Source organism: Thrips palmi, unplaced genomic scaffold, assembly GCF_012932325.1.
Source record: "Thrips palmi isolate BJ-2018 unplaced genomic scaffold, TpBJ-2018v1 HiC_scaffold_6, whole genome shotgun sequence".
Classification (NCBI taxonomy): Eukaryota; Metazoa; Arthropoda; class Insecta; order Thysanoptera; family Thripidae; genus Thrips; species Thrips palmi.
This window is the reverse complement of record NW_023144633.1, coordinates 7,237,328-7,253,664: the sequence shown is the minus strand read 5'-3', so window position 1 is coordinate 7,253,664 and position 16,337 is coordinate 7,237,328. Positions and strand designations below refer to the sequence as shown.

The 16,337-nt window shown below is 40.1% G+C and overlaps 3 protein-coding genes across 7 annotated transcripts in view; 2 read left to right on the top strand and 1 right to left on the bottom strand.

Moving 5' to 3' along the window:
• Nucleotides 1–6,590, top strand: part of LOC117651747 — a 32,836-nt gene extending 26,246 nt beyond the window's left edge. The window contains 1 exon segment of the mRNA XM_034396057.1: nt 2–6,590. Within this exon segment, the coding sequence (XP_034251948.1) occupies nt 2–1,476 (1,475 nt within the window). The 3' untranslated portion in view covers nt 1,477–6,590.
• Nucleotides 6,591–7,451: 861 nt separating this feature from the next.
• Nucleotides 7,452–10,318, top strand: LOC117651656 (isocitrate dehydrogenase [NADP] cytoplasmic). Its single transcript, XM_034395855.1, has 9 exons — nt 7,452–7,618; nt 8,130–8,169; nt 8,463–8,656; nt 8,816–8,976; nt 9,139–9,290; nt 9,367–9,495; nt 9,576–9,868; nt 9,964–10,123; nt 10,200–10,318. Exons 1-9 carry the CDS (start codon nt 7,603–7,605, stop codon nt 10,276–10,278), a joined length of 1,224 nt encoding a protein of 407 aa, XP_034251746.1. The 5' UTR covers nt 7,452–7,602; the 3' UTR covers nt 10,279–10,318.
• Nucleotides 10,319–12,132: 1,814 nt separating this feature from the next.
• The window catches only part of LOC117651645 (phosphatidylinositol 3-kinase regulatory subunit alpha), a 92,502-nt gene continuing 88,297 nt past the window's right edge, over nt 12,133–16,337 (bottom strand). For 4 of the 5 annotated variants that reach the window (XM_034395839.1, XM_034395838.1, XM_034395837.1 and 1 more), the window contains 4 exons: nt 15,754–16,030; nt 15,423–15,670; nt 14,913–15,314; nt 12,133–14,816 (listed from right to left, as the gene is read on the bottom strand). In XM_034395839.1, coding sequence (XP_034251730.1) covers nt 14,627–14,816; nt 14,913–15,314; nt 15,423–15,670; nt 15,754–16,030 — 1,117 coding nt within the window. In that variant the 3' untranslated portion in view covers nt 12,133–14,626. The remainder of the gene's footprint in view (nt 14,817–14,912; nt 15,315–15,422; nt 15,671–15,753; nt 16,031–16,337) is intronic. The other variant, XM_034395840.1, reaches the window with a different exon arrangement.

Genomic DNA, 16,337 nt, shown 5'->3' with positions numbered 1-16,337 from the left:
CATGCAGTCAACTCCAATATGAGTGGTGTAAATTCTCAAATCAACAGCTATACTCCTCACATGCCTATGAACGCCTGTCCACAAGGCTATAGCCCGTCTCCTTTCTCAAACCACAACCACTCTCATAACCACATGAATCACAATCAATCCATTATGCAGTATAATCAAAGTTCGTCGCAGTCTCCTCTCTCTGTGAACAACTACCACCAATCTCCGTTACCACACCATTATACTCATTCTCCGCAACCCTCCTCTTTAACTCATTCAGATTTATCGTCTGAAATAAGTGCAGCAATTTCTTCGGAACACAACCTTGGATCTCCTTCCCCGCACTCTCCGAGCCTTGGTGCACCTTCATCGGACTTCGAATCAACCACAAACTTAGGCGAGAATAGCAGTAAAAGTATACAACTTGGTGTGAAAACTGAGCAAGCTGTCAGTGACCCTCAAGCAGACTGTGGATTCCACAATATAACATCACCAAATGAAAATCAAGGGGCATCCTACCAAAATTACAACAGCTTCACCAACAGCAGTGACCATCCGTCTCATTCGCAAGGTCACTCAGGGGCTCATCGACAGCATCATCCGGGTACTCCTACACACCAGCAGCAACATGCAGTCCAACATCAGCCGCACTCAAGCTATCAGCAGTCCATCAACAGCTCAGAATACGAGCCTAAGTGCATTCAAGATGTAGCTGCCAAAAGTTTGTCAGGTTTGGAATCTCTGGTTGACCAGATTCCAAGCATTGCTGACAGTGATGGTCCAGTAGTCCCAGGAAACGAAGGTGGACCAGACCAGTATCCAGGAGGCCAGTCAGGACCTGGGGGCTCAGGCCACTATGTAGAAGAAGCTGGATACCTAACAAATTATTCGTCACACTGTGGTGCTAATGGTAGTGGAAATTCACACTACCCATCTTCAGCCTCAAGCTACTCAAATCAAGCTCCAGGCTACAATGGAGGTATAAGGATGAACTTCTCTATATCATCCCTGGCAAATAGTAGCAACAATTCAGGGAGTAGCTCTCCCACGAGTACCCATCCAAATAATGCTTTCTCTGTAAGCAACATGGCTCAGAGCTACAATGCCCCTAATTCGTACAATATGATGGGCTCAATGTCCCATGTCGACTCTCATCACATGATGAACCGTATGTATAGTAGTCCCAACGGATCAGGAAATTGTGACATGTCAATGGGCGGATCGATGGGACACTATGCTTATAACCAGTACTCATCGGGATCAGCTTCATACCCAGGATCTCCCAATACAGCTCCGTCCACACCTGGGAGCACTCCTGGAAGTGGTGGATCTGGATACTACTCACCATCTCACAGCCTACATATGCCCAGCCCGAGCTACCCGTCCCCGTACAGTTCTGGGTATGGTGGCAGCGGCAGCCCGTACTCCATGCCTGTGTACCCCAAGCCAGACGTGGATATGAGCAATTATGGAGGCAGCTCATTTTGAGGTGCTTCAAAGACAATTGAGTCCATTAGTCTGAAATGTGAGATGATGAGTGTGAATGAGTGACTGTGATTGCTGTGTAAGTATCATTGTTTCAAACTTCTCCTCCCTTTCTTATCTCTTAAACTTCATTCAAATTTTTATGTAAAAGAATTATATACTATATATTTATAAATGTAAACTTCCCATTATGTATGGAAGAGAAATGTTGAGTTCATATGAATGAAATTGTGATAAGGGAAGAATATTGGTGATGTGTAGAGCACATTGTAAGGAAGCCACTACTTTGTTCTAGTGTAGAGGCTTGCTTCAGGAGGACACTCACTTGCCCAGAATGTGGTTTGTTTTATTGTCTTCAGAGGACAATCATAACACTCACATTCTATTTCTGGCAAGCTGTGGAACCATGGCAATCATTTTAGAGCTGTCTTTTAATTAAGAGGATAAAATTCTAATAAGAGTGAGATTCCTCAGTTTTTTGTTTTGTTTTTTGAATTAAAGCAATCTGTTGTTACCAATAAGTAATAGAATTTTAGTTAAAAGTAATTTTTGAATTGTGTCAAAAATTGTATAGTTCTGTTATTATTACACTCCTAATAATGAAACATGATAATTTTAATTAAGATAAATTGTCAGCAAAGCTTGACAAACACATATATATCTTTTAAGCATTTAGTTCTTTGAGCTCAGCACATGTGTTTTGATGCAACATTATCAAACATGGATTGCTCAATACTAGCTCAGTTTGAACTGTGAGTTTAAAGTTTTCAAGCCAGATTTGGTCTGGACACAGCGTTAAAGACTGTATCGTTTAACTTTTGTTGAATCTGTTACCTGAAATAGTAATAATGTTCAGTTACAGTTATCTAAGGTTTAAGTTTATGAAAGTGGTGAGTAGGTGGAAAAAGCAATTGCGTCCCTCCTCAGGTGTGTGATATTGTTATCCCAGTGGAGGTGGCATATTCACATTGCTCTCATAGACCTGACAGCCTCATTGAAATGTGAACATGCAGGGAATTCAATTCAATTAGCATTGGTGTTGTACTTTTTGATGGTTGGCTCAATGGAAGAAGCATTTTTCTGCTTCACTGCATTGCACAAGCTTGTTACAAAGATTTTCTTGCTCTTAGGACAAGAATGACGCCCAGCCATTTCCTTGCCTGTTTTGGGGTTGCATTATTTGTTGATGTGAGGCAGTTTTTAATTCTTTGTTGCACTCAATTTATTGATTTTATGTTGTGTTTTCAAGCATTTTATCACTGAGTTTTTTTTTTTTTTTTTTCAAGATGCACTGTTTGTCTGCTTCATTTTTCATTTCCATTTTTCACATTCTTTTCTTGGTTCCTGTTCAATGCCTCCACTGAGAGACAATTTCACCACTACAGATATTAATTAAAATAAACCTGCTCAAACATATTTTTTTCAGTGCTGTGGTGATTTGTTTTACAGATTTAAAATAGGATCACTGATAATCTTTTCCATGAAGTGGGCTGTTGCATTTACTTTCTAAATGGTTGCTGGGTCATTGGGTCAAACTGACACTTGTTTTCAAACTAAATTTACTTGTTAGTGTATCATAAATTTCTGTTTTTCAGACAACATCTACTAAAGTATGTCACAATGTGTAGGATTTGATACTTGTGTCCTGACTGTTTCTTACAGTGCAGTGCTATTTATTGGCTATTGATACTTACAAACAACTTTGTTACTTATTGTCGAGGGAATGTGGAAGTTGTGGTTAGACAATTAATGTGACTGTGAAATTGGTAGATGTAAAATTTTAATTCTCCTTGAGAAGCTTCCAAGTAGCTTCAGTAATGTAATTTTCATCTCAATGTGTGTGTTTTATTCTTTGTTCTTTGTGTTGTTTTCTAAACACCTATTGATTGATTTATTATGTTCAGTTTGGCTTTTTTATAAGTTTCTTGTTGTGTAGATATTAATGTATGTTAAAGCTATTGTTGTGTGTTGTAACAACTATGGTCTTCTTTCCTCTTCTTCTCTCATTCTGTCCTTTCATTGTTTGGCAGTGACATAGCTGCACAAATGACATATATTGTGCACTCTCAAGTCCGGAAAGAGCTATCGTTCTGCAATTTTAAAAATTTTTTCTTCAGTTCTGTTTTATATTTAAAAACAGATCCCTGCCGCAGGAAATCCCTTACGCAGGAAATGATAAGCTACCTAACCATGAAAATACTTTGTTTCTAAAGTGCTTCAGTTTACCTTGAACATGTGGAATGTTTTTGGAAAATTGTGATATGTAGAGTGTTCTTATTCTAAAGGAATTTTATGTACTACTTGAATATGTTTGATGTCCTCTAAGGTGCATTGGTTGTGATCCGATTTTTGACATTGTGTATGTAAGTGCACAAACAGCTAGAATGGCAACATCTGTGGAATGACTTCCCTACTCTAGTGATTTGCTCTATTTCCATTTCTCTGTCTGTCTGTCTGTCTGTCTGTGGCCGATTCTCCCACTCCTCTTCTTTCTCTGTCTCTCTCCGGACTTGATCATTTATTGGTACTAGTAGTTCGTGGGATTAGGATGTACATTTCTCTGTATAATTTTGCCTATCAAATTGCCATATAGGACTGAAATGAACTGAATCTCTATTGTTGGTTAATATTGGGAAGACTTTGGTATTGGTTGTTGAAACAACATTATAGTTATGCAGGAAAATTGTGCCAAACATCATCTAAGGAAATTGCTTGAGTACCTTGTCATTTCACTCTCGGAAACTTTTCTGTATATTTCTGTCACTGTGAGTGTTTTCAAGCATCGTTGCTTGAGCTCCAATTTTCATCAGTTTATGAAATTAATTCTGTTCCAATTGGATTTTCATGTTTGCTTGTTATTAATGAAGCTTCATTTCACTGTTGATATCTTCAGAGAGGTGTTGCAGTATTGTGTTCTATCCTCTGATTTATTAAGGATTGTGTTAGCTCAGTATCTGTCTAATTACTGTCTTCCATGTTTGTTGATGTATTGTTTATTTCCTGCTAAGACTTCAAGTAACAGTTTTGGCATTTTCTGAACTGTGATTTTTACAACCATAGAGCCTATTAATGTAAGTTTTCTTCAAATCTGTTTGCTGTTACCTCAATCATTATGTTGCCTCAGTGACTTATATTTCATGTCATCTGGATGGATATAGTACTTGTTTCCGGCCAAGTGTTTGCTGTAAATGTTTCTAGCCTTTAGCAGCACTTCCTTCACATGGTGCTGTATTTTGACAAAATGTGACAGGTTTATTTTTAAATGATTCTGTTGATGCAGTTTCCGCAATGTCTGGTCACGTTAAACCACATGATTGGTTTGAGTACAAACTATTTCTCTTATTGCAATAACAATAACCATAATATTAATTTTAAGCTGGTGCAGGCACCCTCTGTTGATGGTCAATACTTTGTATTTGCCATGGTGTGTGTTCCTTGGCCCCTCCTCTGTTTGCAACATTAAGTGGAACCATTAACTGTACGTCCAGTGAACATGCCCAATATTTTGTTGTTTTTGAGGTCCAATACTTGTACATCCAAGTCTTTTAACGCAGAGCAATAAAAATCCTTTGCATAACATTATTTGCCATGTTGTTGTTGTGCATAGAGTTAATATCTTATCCTAAAGCTGTGGCTCATTCTGAAAACTGTTTGGCCAATTGGTACATGAAATCATTGCATTTGCCTATTGCAACACTTTTCTTGCTCATGGTACTTTGGTTTTTCCATGCAAAATGTGTTTTCTTAGTAGACTATACTTTGCAATAACTATTTCCCTCAAAGTTTAGTAATATACGATTGTTTTGTTGATCTGGAAGATTTATTGGAGGCACTGATTGCAGTTGGGTCTATGGTTGTGTTCAAATACTATTTAAATAACAGCAGCATGTTCAGTGATCCTCCAATTAAGCTTTCTCTTCAATAACTAAGCACTTGTTTTGTTGATGTTGTTGTTGGTTTGCCGTTGACTTTTAATGTGCTTCATAGTTCAATTAAATTTCAATGTAAATTCATGTAACTTGCAATACTTGTCTAAAAGTCAGGAAGTGTATTTTGTACAGAAGTGTCACTGTGGTTTACTGTTCAATTCAATAATTGTTCTCCTTTATGGTTATCTCAGCAATACTCTAGTTGCTGTTGGGTCCTTCTAATAAATGTCAGGTGCCTCACATCAATTCAATGGAAATTGTGTTGCCAGCAGGGCCAGCAGTACATACACAAAATTATTTATGAAAAGAAATTGATTGATTGTGTTTATTATTATTACTTTGTATTTGGAATACTTTGTGATTGTCAGACCCCGATGACTCTCTGTAGAGAGTCTTGTTTGCAATTACTTATGTGCATTTCTCACATGTGACAGATTTGAAGCATCACACAAATGTCACACTCCATTAAGATACGATGTTGTTTTGTTTTGTGTCCACAAAGGCTTCTCTAAATGTTGAATATTGGATTGTTCCCCCATTAATTTAAATTTTATGTTAAACATTGTGTTGTTTTTTTTTTGGTTGTTCTTTTCATTTGTGTTGGTATTTCTTATTTTACTATTACTGTTACATTATTTGAAAAACTTCTCCTTGAATTAGTGAAGATTTCAGTGTGATTTTGAAATTTTGAAGACCAGCTGATTGTCAAATATTTGGTTGTCAGAAAAGGCCACGAACTGTCCACTTGCATAGTTAAATTTTGGTTTGTCAAAGTACAACAATTTTAATATTTTTATTTCTGAGAGTTCTAAAGGATGTATATGAATTTTTGTGTAGATGACATCAAATCTCATTTTAGAAATAACATTACTTATCTGTTCTCTAATATACTGAATATTTTTCATGCCATTGCAATCAAGTTGCAACGTTTTAATGCAATATTTAAGATAAAATACTTTTTTACTGTGTAAAGAAGACGTTCATAAGTTTATTGTTTCTGCTCGTGTTTGAGAATCACTGTCTTACAAAATAATGTTGCATGTCACTCTAGATACATTAATTCTTTCCATGTTGCTGTGTACAACCTCAGCTCACAGGTTTTGCAGTTTTAATAATGAATCTGTGTATATCAAAATGGCTCAAATACCTCACTTGTGTTTAAAATAAATCTTTTACATCAATGTCACATATTGTCTTATTCATTCAACCCTTGAATTGATTGACCCTTGATGACGACACTGAGTGGGGAGCAATCCAGAGATAAGCCCACAGTTATGGCAACAACATCAACAACTCATGTCAACAAAAGTAATGCCCATCTCGTTCTTACACTGTAAACAAGGGAGAAAAAAGAAAAAAAAATGTGGTCCAGAATTTTTTATTGGAATCAACTTGAAATAATGAAAGGCCTCAGCTCCAAAACACAGGCTTTCTTCGAATTTGCTCAAGACCTCATCTGACTCACAACAATTTACGCCCACGCAACCCACTTTGCTCCACGTCTCTGTCCCAATCAGACTTACTCAATGCCTTTCGAGAGGCATATCAAAACAAACAACACTCTCTGCTGCTGCTCTGCTGCAGGCGACAGAGGGAAGGGAGACTGGTGGGTCCGGAATATTTCTTCGGACCTTTGCCGCGCCAACGAAACACCCTCACCGGAGCTTTCCATGAAGCCACCCCATCTCCAAAGACAGCATAGCATACCACCGGCTGATAACAACGATTCCACCCCGGCCGTCTTCCCGGCGCATTCAAACGCGAGGCGGGAGCATGCGCGAAGCTGCCAACGTTGACATTTCCACGACGAGGAGTACTCCTTAGTTTAGGATGTTGCCGGGCACCCGCGAACCGCGATCGAGTTTGACTCTAAAATTCCTCTCTAATACCGTAGAGAAGGCTCTCTTGTTTCCTTGCCTTCCTCGTCCCAAAGAAAGCCGCGCGTGTGTGTTTGTTGGCTTGCCCGAGTTTGAGCGTGACGTGGGAAAAGTGGGAGGGGGTGGGGGAAGGGGGCAGAGGGGCGGGGAGGTTATCGCCGCCCAAGGCAAGCGGCTTTCTCGTCCGGCTGCCCATCCCACTTCTAGTGCCGTGCCTGCCGGTCGCTGTCTACGTTGTCATTTCAACACCAGTTTAGTAACCGAAAGCTGCTCGTCGCTCAGTAGTTTCTGTGATTCCCTACGTGACGGAAGCAACTTTCACCATGGCCAAAATCAAGGGTAAGTTTCTGTAGTATTCGTCCAGGTTAAGTGATGAGCTCTCTCGTTTTACAGACTTTCCTTACATAATTCATTTTGAATCTGATGGACACTGTTGTTTGCTTACTGTCCTTTCGTCTTTGTGAAATATCACTTTGGTTTCGAAATTAAGAATGTACTGAACTCGATTTGATTAATGTAAGCAAGTCACTTTCTAAAAAGGAGATTCTTGTTTGTGAGAAGAAAAGGCTACTCTTGCTTGTGAAAATGCCAACTCATGCTTGTAGGATGTGGCTGGCTTCTTATCCCTGTTACTAAGGTGTTCTTTATCTTAGCAAGTGCGTGGATCATAACAGCTGTATTTCTTTTACTCCCACTAGCACCCGCCTCCTTCACTTAGATTAAAAATAAATGAGAACACCAAGCTGTCATCATTGTTTCTAGGCCCAAATTTAAATTGTTGTTATTTCCACCATGAATAAATTTACCTGCTAAGATAGTGTTGATTATCTTTTATTATTCTTGTTTCCAGCGGGAGCTGTGGTAGACATTCTCGGAGATGAAATGACCAGGTACGTTAATTTTTGGACTTCGATCAAAGTAAATTCAATGCAAATATCTTCAAATGACCTCTTTAAAATTATCATTTGAACCTCTGCTGTACTGCTGATACATCTAATGAATATTCAGTGCCCTTGAGGCCTGCCTCAGACATTCACTGACCCCTAAAGACAATTTCACCCTTGGTATCAAAACAAAAAACAACAGCAAAAACTAAACAAAAAATCTATTAAAACATGGATAGTTTAATTTTTACAACTGTAATGTTTGTTGGTTACAAAGCCTAATTCTTGTTGCATTTCAGGATTATTTGGGACCTGATCAAGGAGAAGCTGATCTTGCCCTTCCTGGACATTGAACTCCACACTTATGATCTGGGCATCGAGCACAGAGATAAGACAAACGATCAGGTTACTATTGACTGTGCTGAAGCTATCAAGAAGATCAATGTGGGAATTAAGTGTGCAACAATTACTCCTGATGAAAACCGTGTTACTGGTAAGTTTATTAAAATCTCTTTCTCACTGAAAAGAAATAAGAAAATGTCCAATAAAATTCTAATCCAGTGAGAGTCTGGAGAGTCAATCCTCTTTTCCCACTCTGATGGCTTGCTCCGTCCTTACAATATTTTTTCTTATCTTAAATCTATGATTCCAGAATTCAACCTAAAAGAGATGTGGAAGTCACCCAATGGCACAATTCGTAACATTTTGGGTGGCACTGTGTTCAGGGAGCCCATTATTTGCAAGAACGTTCCTCGCTTGGTTCCTGGCTGGACCAAGCCTATTATTATTGGACGTCATGCTCATGGAGATCAGGTAATTTACTATTTGGTGAATCAATTTAAAAAATAAAAACAATAAAAAGTCTATGAATATTGGAGGTGGCCGAATTCGGGCAGTTTAAGAGCTGTTCAGGATAGAGGGAAAAACCCATCTCAAAGCAATACTAACTCTTTTTTCTTTTCCCTTCCTCCCCAGTACAAGGCCACTGACTTCCTTGTTCCTGGAGCAGGCACCCTGACTCTTACATTCACCCCTTCAAGCGGGGGACAGCCCATTTCAGTGGCAGTCAATGAATTCAAGAGTTCAGGTGTTGCCATGGGAATGTACAATACTGATGAGTCCATCAGGTAAGTTTTTGAACTTCAATTGAAAACTTGCTTAGAGTATTTATTTTTTCACCCTCACATTTTATTACTTTTGCAGAGGTTTTGCTCACTCTTCAATGCAGTATGCTCTCCAGCGAGAGTATCCTCTGTACTTGAGTACCAAAAACACAATCCTTAAGAGATACGACGGTCGTTTCAAGGATATCTTCCAGGAGATCTATGACAAGTATGAAAGACAAAAAATAAAGTCCAAACAACTCAGTTACAGCACTCTGTACCTAATCAATAATAAATTGTATTTTCTAGGGAATACAAAGCTCAATTTGAGGCCAAGAAAATCTGGTATGAGCACCGATTGATTGATGATATGGTGGCGTTTGCCATGAAGACTGATGGTGGCTTTGTTTGGGCCTGCAAAAATTATGATGGTGACGTTCAGTCTGACTCAGTTGCCCAGGGTTATGGTTCATTGGGAATGATGACATCTGTGTTGGTATGTCCTGATGGCAAGACAGTAGAAGCTGAGGCTGCCCATGGCACTGTCACCAGACATTACCGTATGCACCAGCAGGGCAAGGAGACATCCACCAACCCTATCGGTAAGGGTTGATTTTAAAATTAGGGGTACAATCGTCCTTGTTGTAGTTTTCCAATCAGGTATCATTTGTGTGACTGCGAAATGTGTTTGTTACAGCTTCTATCTATGCATGGACAAGAGGCCTCTTGCACAGGGCAAAGTTGGACAACAACGCCGACTTGCGCAAATTCGCAGAGAGCTTGGAAGAAGTGTGTGTCAGCACCATTGAAGCTGGATTTATGACCAAGGATTTGGCTATCTGTGCCAAGGGTGCTAAGTAAGTAATAGTTTTCCATTTATTTTATTTTTGTGCTAAAAGGTGAATTTGTGCTTACCAATTTCTCACTTTGTAGTGTTCAACGCTCTGACTACTTAAACACCTTTGAGTTCCTGGACAAGCTTGCCGAAAATCTGAGAAAGAAACTTTCGTGACTATCTCAAAAATCTGTGCTAAAGCATAAAATGTAACAGACATAACTTCATCGTCACTGTTCTACTCGCCCATTCTACTTTTCTATTTCCCACTGATTTTAGAGGCTTTTTTGATAGATATGCTGAAAGAGGCTCATACTGTTGTACGTATTATTTACTTTTATTACTGGTGTATGTTTCTTTTTAATAAAATCTGTTCTTGTTAGAATTGTTTTTACTTTGTTTTCCTATCTAAAACCACGTCTTCCCTGTGACGTGTCAAAGCGGGGGTCTACCTTCCGGGCGCTGTGCCACAGAAGGGATAAGGAAAAGAACAACCACCCACAGACGTGGCACACAGACATTTACGGGGGGGGGAGGGGCGCAGGCGGGGTAGCTTTTTTGCCCGGTGTTTCGGAGCGGGTGGGGCACTGGGGTTCACCTACCCGGGACTTAATTTCTACTGCACCGCTGCTCTCCTGGAGGGGCATGGGGCACTCCGGTCAAACTTCGACTGGGTGAGAACCTCTTTCACCTTCGGGGGTGGGGCCGGGTTCAGAGAACCCTTCATATTTGCGCACCGCTGCCTGGTAGCACGTGTAAGGGTCGGCACCCTTGTCGGCTAGCGGCTCTGCCGGGTATAAGGGGAGCACACACGCTTGCCAGGTAGGTGGCCTACCTTGGCGGCGCTGCTCTGTGTAGGGCTGGCTAGCTTTACCTCTACGATGCAAAAGAGTTCCCGCCGTCGGCTCCCACCCCCCCTACCCCCCCTCCCAGAAGGAGGGGGAAGTAGGGGCAATCATAAAGGGTTAGTAACCTGACCTGGCTGGTAGCGAACCAGGTCCAACGGGAATTGTGCTGCCGCATGGCCTCCAACGGCCCATCGCTCTGCCACCTGAGCTACGACAGCACACCTATCTGTGCCACGTCCTATCTTAGAGTGATGGTACCGGGTTTGAGAAGTAAACTGAGGAAAAGATGCGCTCCACCTGGGTGTTGAACCCAGGCCTCCTCCTGCCAGCCGACACCTCAACCATCTCAGCCACCCTGCCACTGACAGTAAACACGTCCTATCTTAGAGTCATGATACCGAGTTTGAGAAGTAAACTGAGGAAAAGATTCACTCCCCTGGGACTCGAACCCAGGACTGCCTCCCGTCCGCCGGCAGCTCTACCACCTCAGCCACCGAACAACTGCCCAGCACTGCGATCAATCTTAGAATGATGGTACCAGGTTTGAGAAGTGGGCTGAGGAAAATGTTCACTCACCTGGGAGTTGAACCCAGGACTTCACCCTGCCAGCCGACGTCTCTACCAGCTCAGCCACCCAACCACTGCTCAGCTGTGCGATCAATCTTAGAATGATGGTACCGGGTTTAAGATGTTAACACTCTGTGGCTCTCGGTCACTCTCAGTCCGCCCAAACTTAGACTTGAGGAAAATGACTTCGTCCCGGGGACGCCAATCGAGGTCCTCAATCGAGGAGGCCGCTGCCGCTGCTCAGAGTCATACTGGGACACACTGAGATCATGTGCCCAAAACTTAGACTGACGGTCTAGGCTTGAGAAGTTAACCGAGGAAAACGTTCTCACTGGGGAGTCGAACCCAGGCTTCTTTACAGGCTCGGTCTACCTCGCACTGAGCTTCAATCAACCATTGTGGGATCACCTTAACTTTTCTAACTTTAGCCGTATACGAGATTCAGAAATAACGTTAATTGCCAAAGGTGAAATGTTAGCGCACTCTGCGTGCTGCTGGACACTGATCAATCTCAGAGTGGTTCTCGGTGGTATGCTGTTCCATATTTTCCTTTAGTTTTCTGACATTTTGATGCGATGAAGTATGTGGGACCCGGCAGTAAATTATTTTGACAATGTCATGTAATCAATATACTTCTTTATTAGAAATCTTACAAACATCATATTTTGTCTGTTGAACAAAGTACAGTACAGTTATCACATAGCTATGTTCTCTAATGCCTGAAGACTTCCAATGTTCCATGGAATATAAGTAATTTTTAACATTGGTGAAAAAAAAAAAAAAAAAAAAGAACAATAAACAAATTGAAAAAACAAATTTAAAAGAGGCCAGATATACAATTTGTTACCCTATTATAAATTAGATCTAGTATAGTCATTTTTGTTTTCATAAATATACATCTATAGTGTATTAAAAATAAAAATTCAGTAAAATACCAGCCGATTGGATGGTACCAACAGGTTGGGACTTGGATGGTTGAGTGATATGCCGCGCTAGTGGGCTGCCGGCAGACTGAGCGCGACGCAAGTCCCTTTCCATATCACACAGCCACAAGCCACAAGACACTTACATCAATAAAATTGGAAAAAGTCAAAAGATTACAACTTTATATCAGATGAGACATTGAACATAATATTTTTGACCAGTTGACATCTCATTTCATACTTCCTTTCACAGCTTGACTTTGTGACATACAAGATTTTCCAAGCAGAAACAAATTGCAGCAGATTCATGGTGCAACAAGAGGCAAGGACCTGGGTGGACATTGCTTTAAAGAGTTTCTTAAACTTCAAATGCGAGAAGGGAGGAATCCACTTACAAGTAAACACACATTCACAAGGACAATTTAAATATTTGACAATCATTGAGTAACAAGAATATTTTGATAAGGTCAATAAATATGTACCATGCAACAAATGTCTGCAAAAGCTATAAAGTAATACAGCAGAGCTTCGACTATTTGTAATGAATCGGGAACGTTGTCAAGCTCATAGTTCATTTTCATTTCATACTTTCATATATACCAAGAATGTTTTGATATTAAGTCCTGAGTAAGATGTGATCACAAATGTAGAAACAGTTCATACATTCCTAATTTTAACAGCATCAGTACGTTTTGAGATTAGGTGTTGCTAAAAGCATCACATCAATCTCAAAACTTAGTACTAAAAATGTTAAACAGAAAAAATAAAGGACAACCTTTTATAAGTTAATTTTGAACATCATATACACCATGCGTAGAATTTATGTGGCAATCTAAACAGATTAAATCAGCCAAAGCAATGGCTTCTGAGCACTTTTAAAAGTAGCCACAAATAAAGTCGTGTTTTAGAGGTGATAATAACCAGCACAAGCTATTACCATTTTAAGGCTTTTGAGCAGTCAAAATTTGGCCCTTTTTATGGGTTAATACAAAGAAAGTGGGACTAGCAATCCGGTTGTCTAGGCACCGGGGAGACCACCACTATATTTTAACTGCAAAAAAAAGACCATATTTTGCCACTTTAATACAAGACAATAAGTGACAAGATAGAACAAAAATTTACTTTGTAAATACATAGTTTTTTTAAAAGACGTATAAACTGGATACTATGATTCAGCCTCCCTACAAATTAAAAATACGGGTAGATTGACCAAAACAGTACACTTAAGAAGACAGGTAAGTTAGTAGCAAAACATTCGGCCATATTAAAAAAAGTCACACAGAAGCGAAAATATCAAATTCATACATCTAGGACTACAAAATTGAAGCAGGTTTGTATCACTCAACCTTTTCTTGCACCTTCTGTTAACACTATTCAATAATAACTGATTCTGACTCTGCATTTTTTTCTTGCTTGGTATAAAAATTTTAAATCAGAATTTCTAGATTGTAACATTCATTCATATTCATACCGCTAAAACATATATTTACCAGTCATACACTTTCATACACCACATACTTCCACACACCACTTACTAGAATTCTCCTTCTCATGTTTCAGACACCCAAACACACATACACTAGCATGTCACTGCACAGACACACAGCCAGTATATCGGTGGATCTCTTCCTTAATCATCAAATATTGATCATATTTGTACAAAAGCTAACTAGTGGCATTAATATCATGCCATTAAATCCATTATCACAGACATCTGTAGTTCTTCATCTTGCACACCTCCGAGTACGTATTTTGATGTCTCTTCAGCAGCTTGCCACTACACATCCAATGTGAGAGGGAAAATGTCACAATGTGTTGCACATTTAATTCAACGCAGTTGAGAATGTCAAGACACCAAGGAAACAACACTTCCTTGAATAAAAAGCTGCACTGATAGCACTAAATGACTACACAGAGTGAACTCTGACAATAGAATAATAATGTTTCTGTTTTTCTTCTTAGATCAATAGCAGCTTACTTTCATAATTTGGCAAAATTGCACACAAGCAACATTTCTTCAAGATTTCTTATATTCTTGACTTCCAAAAGATGTTAATGGCAAAGCACTGATGGCAGTGTTTGGATATATGAGTACCACACAGGGGGAACTCATCAGTTTTGCAAGAGTGGCAGGTTGTCCTTAGATTCAGGCAACCTTGCAGTGCTGAAGCCAATTACACAGAAAATTCAATAAAAGTTTTTTGCATTAACAGGATATTGCAAAGTTGTCTTCAGAACTTCATTATGCTCTTCAAGTGAGCTTGTGGCATAATGCAAAACTAGTGCCTTAAGAGAGCTGTGAATGTTGAAAGGCTCAGCAAAACCATATCCTTTCTCTGTGTGAGAAATGATGCAGTGGTTTGTTGTTCCTTTACACCTGAAAATTGCACAAAGATAAATAAATAAGACCATGAACACTGAAATTTAAGATAAAGAGGCATCCTGCTTTTAGTTCAAAGATGAATAAACTTACTGGATGGAAAGGGCATATTTGTTTGAAGTTGAGGACTGACGAATAAGGAAAGTACCATCGGGGCGACCCGCTAGCATGCGATCCGCTTCCGTGCGAGTGCACTTCGGCAAGTACCATGTCTTCTCATCATGATGCGGCCATCCGTCAGTGTCCGGGAGCACAGCAGCTTCGTTGCCGAGATAGCGTTGCAGACGCTGGTTCCCAATGCCCAAAACTCGCAGGCGTGATACGAGCTTGTTGTTGGTTTGTACCAAAATTGTAATTTCTGATCGCAGACTGGTCATCTCTCGATCAAGAGTCCGGTTGTATGTTTTTTGCTGGGTGAGATTGTGCTCTAGTTGAGTTTTGCTGTCTTCCAGTGACTTCAGACGTTGTTTCAGAACGTCCACATTATCCATCAACCTACAATCAAAAATAATAAGTCAAGTGTCAAGTAAAATAATACTCAAACAAAGAAGTTGTGATGAAATGTGGGAGGGCAGATAGGCCACATAGAGCAAAAATACTAACCCTTTGACTTCATGAGGTTGTGCTTCTCTCTGGAACTTTTCTTGGGTTTTAATCTGTTCTCTAAACAAGTTGATAGCTTCTCCAAACGCTTCTAATGATTGTTGTTTGATTGTAATCTCTTGAGATGATTTCTTAAAATCATCCTGAATTCTATGATACTGACTTGATTTATCTTCGAGAACTTTTTGAGTCTCTCTGAGTTTTTCTCCTAGCTTTTCTATGTCCACAGTGCCCATCCCATCATCCTCCTGTTAACAAAACAAAGTAAAGTTAATTAAGACAAAAATTAACTCATAAACCAAAGTTCTAGGATGATTATTAGTATCCTTACCTGCTGGAATCGAGAAACAGGATATCTCAATTTGATATCTAACGTTGGATTACAATGTAGTAGAGAGTTTGATTTATAGTAATTGATGAGCTCTGGGACTGAACTAAATTTAAATGGGTCTGAGAAACCATAGCGGCCATTCCTACTGCAAATCTTGATAAGTTTGTTTGTGCCATCCTTCCTCAATGTGAGAGTGTATTCGCCACTTTTATTAGAAGCATCACGCACAAGGTATGTGCCATCTGGAGTGTCCATCAACTTGTCGCTAACATCCTCCCTGTAAAAACAGAACCATGGTTTAGTTGCAACCTTCACTCGGGGTAGCAGCACACAGTGGGCCAGAAACCGGCGGAGGCGGCCAAAATTCGAGACGCGTTTTGAGCTCCAGAGTCGCTAAATGGGACTCGAACCAACCGTGTGACCCCACCAATGGATTGCTCTCAGGACGAGGAATCCATTGGTGGGGTCAAACGTTCGGTTCCAGTCCTGTTCACCGACTCTGGAGCTAAAAACGCGTCTGGAGTTTTGGTCGCCTCCACTGGTCTTCTGGCCCACTGTGCAACACATGCGTGTGTGGCGCTGGG

What these genes read in the sequence shown, in the direction of transcription:
- LOC117651656 (XM_034395855.1), top strand. An exon ending in TGATGAAAACCGTGTTACTG is followed by an intron (nt 8,657 to 8,815) that starts GTAAGTTTATTA and finishes CTATGATTCCAG; the next exon opens with AATTCAACCTAAAAGAGATG. An exon ending in GACATCCACCAACCCTATCG is followed by an intron (nt 9,869 to 9,963) that starts GTAAGGGTTGAT and finishes TGTTTGTTACAG; the next exon opens with CTTCTATCTATGCATGGACA.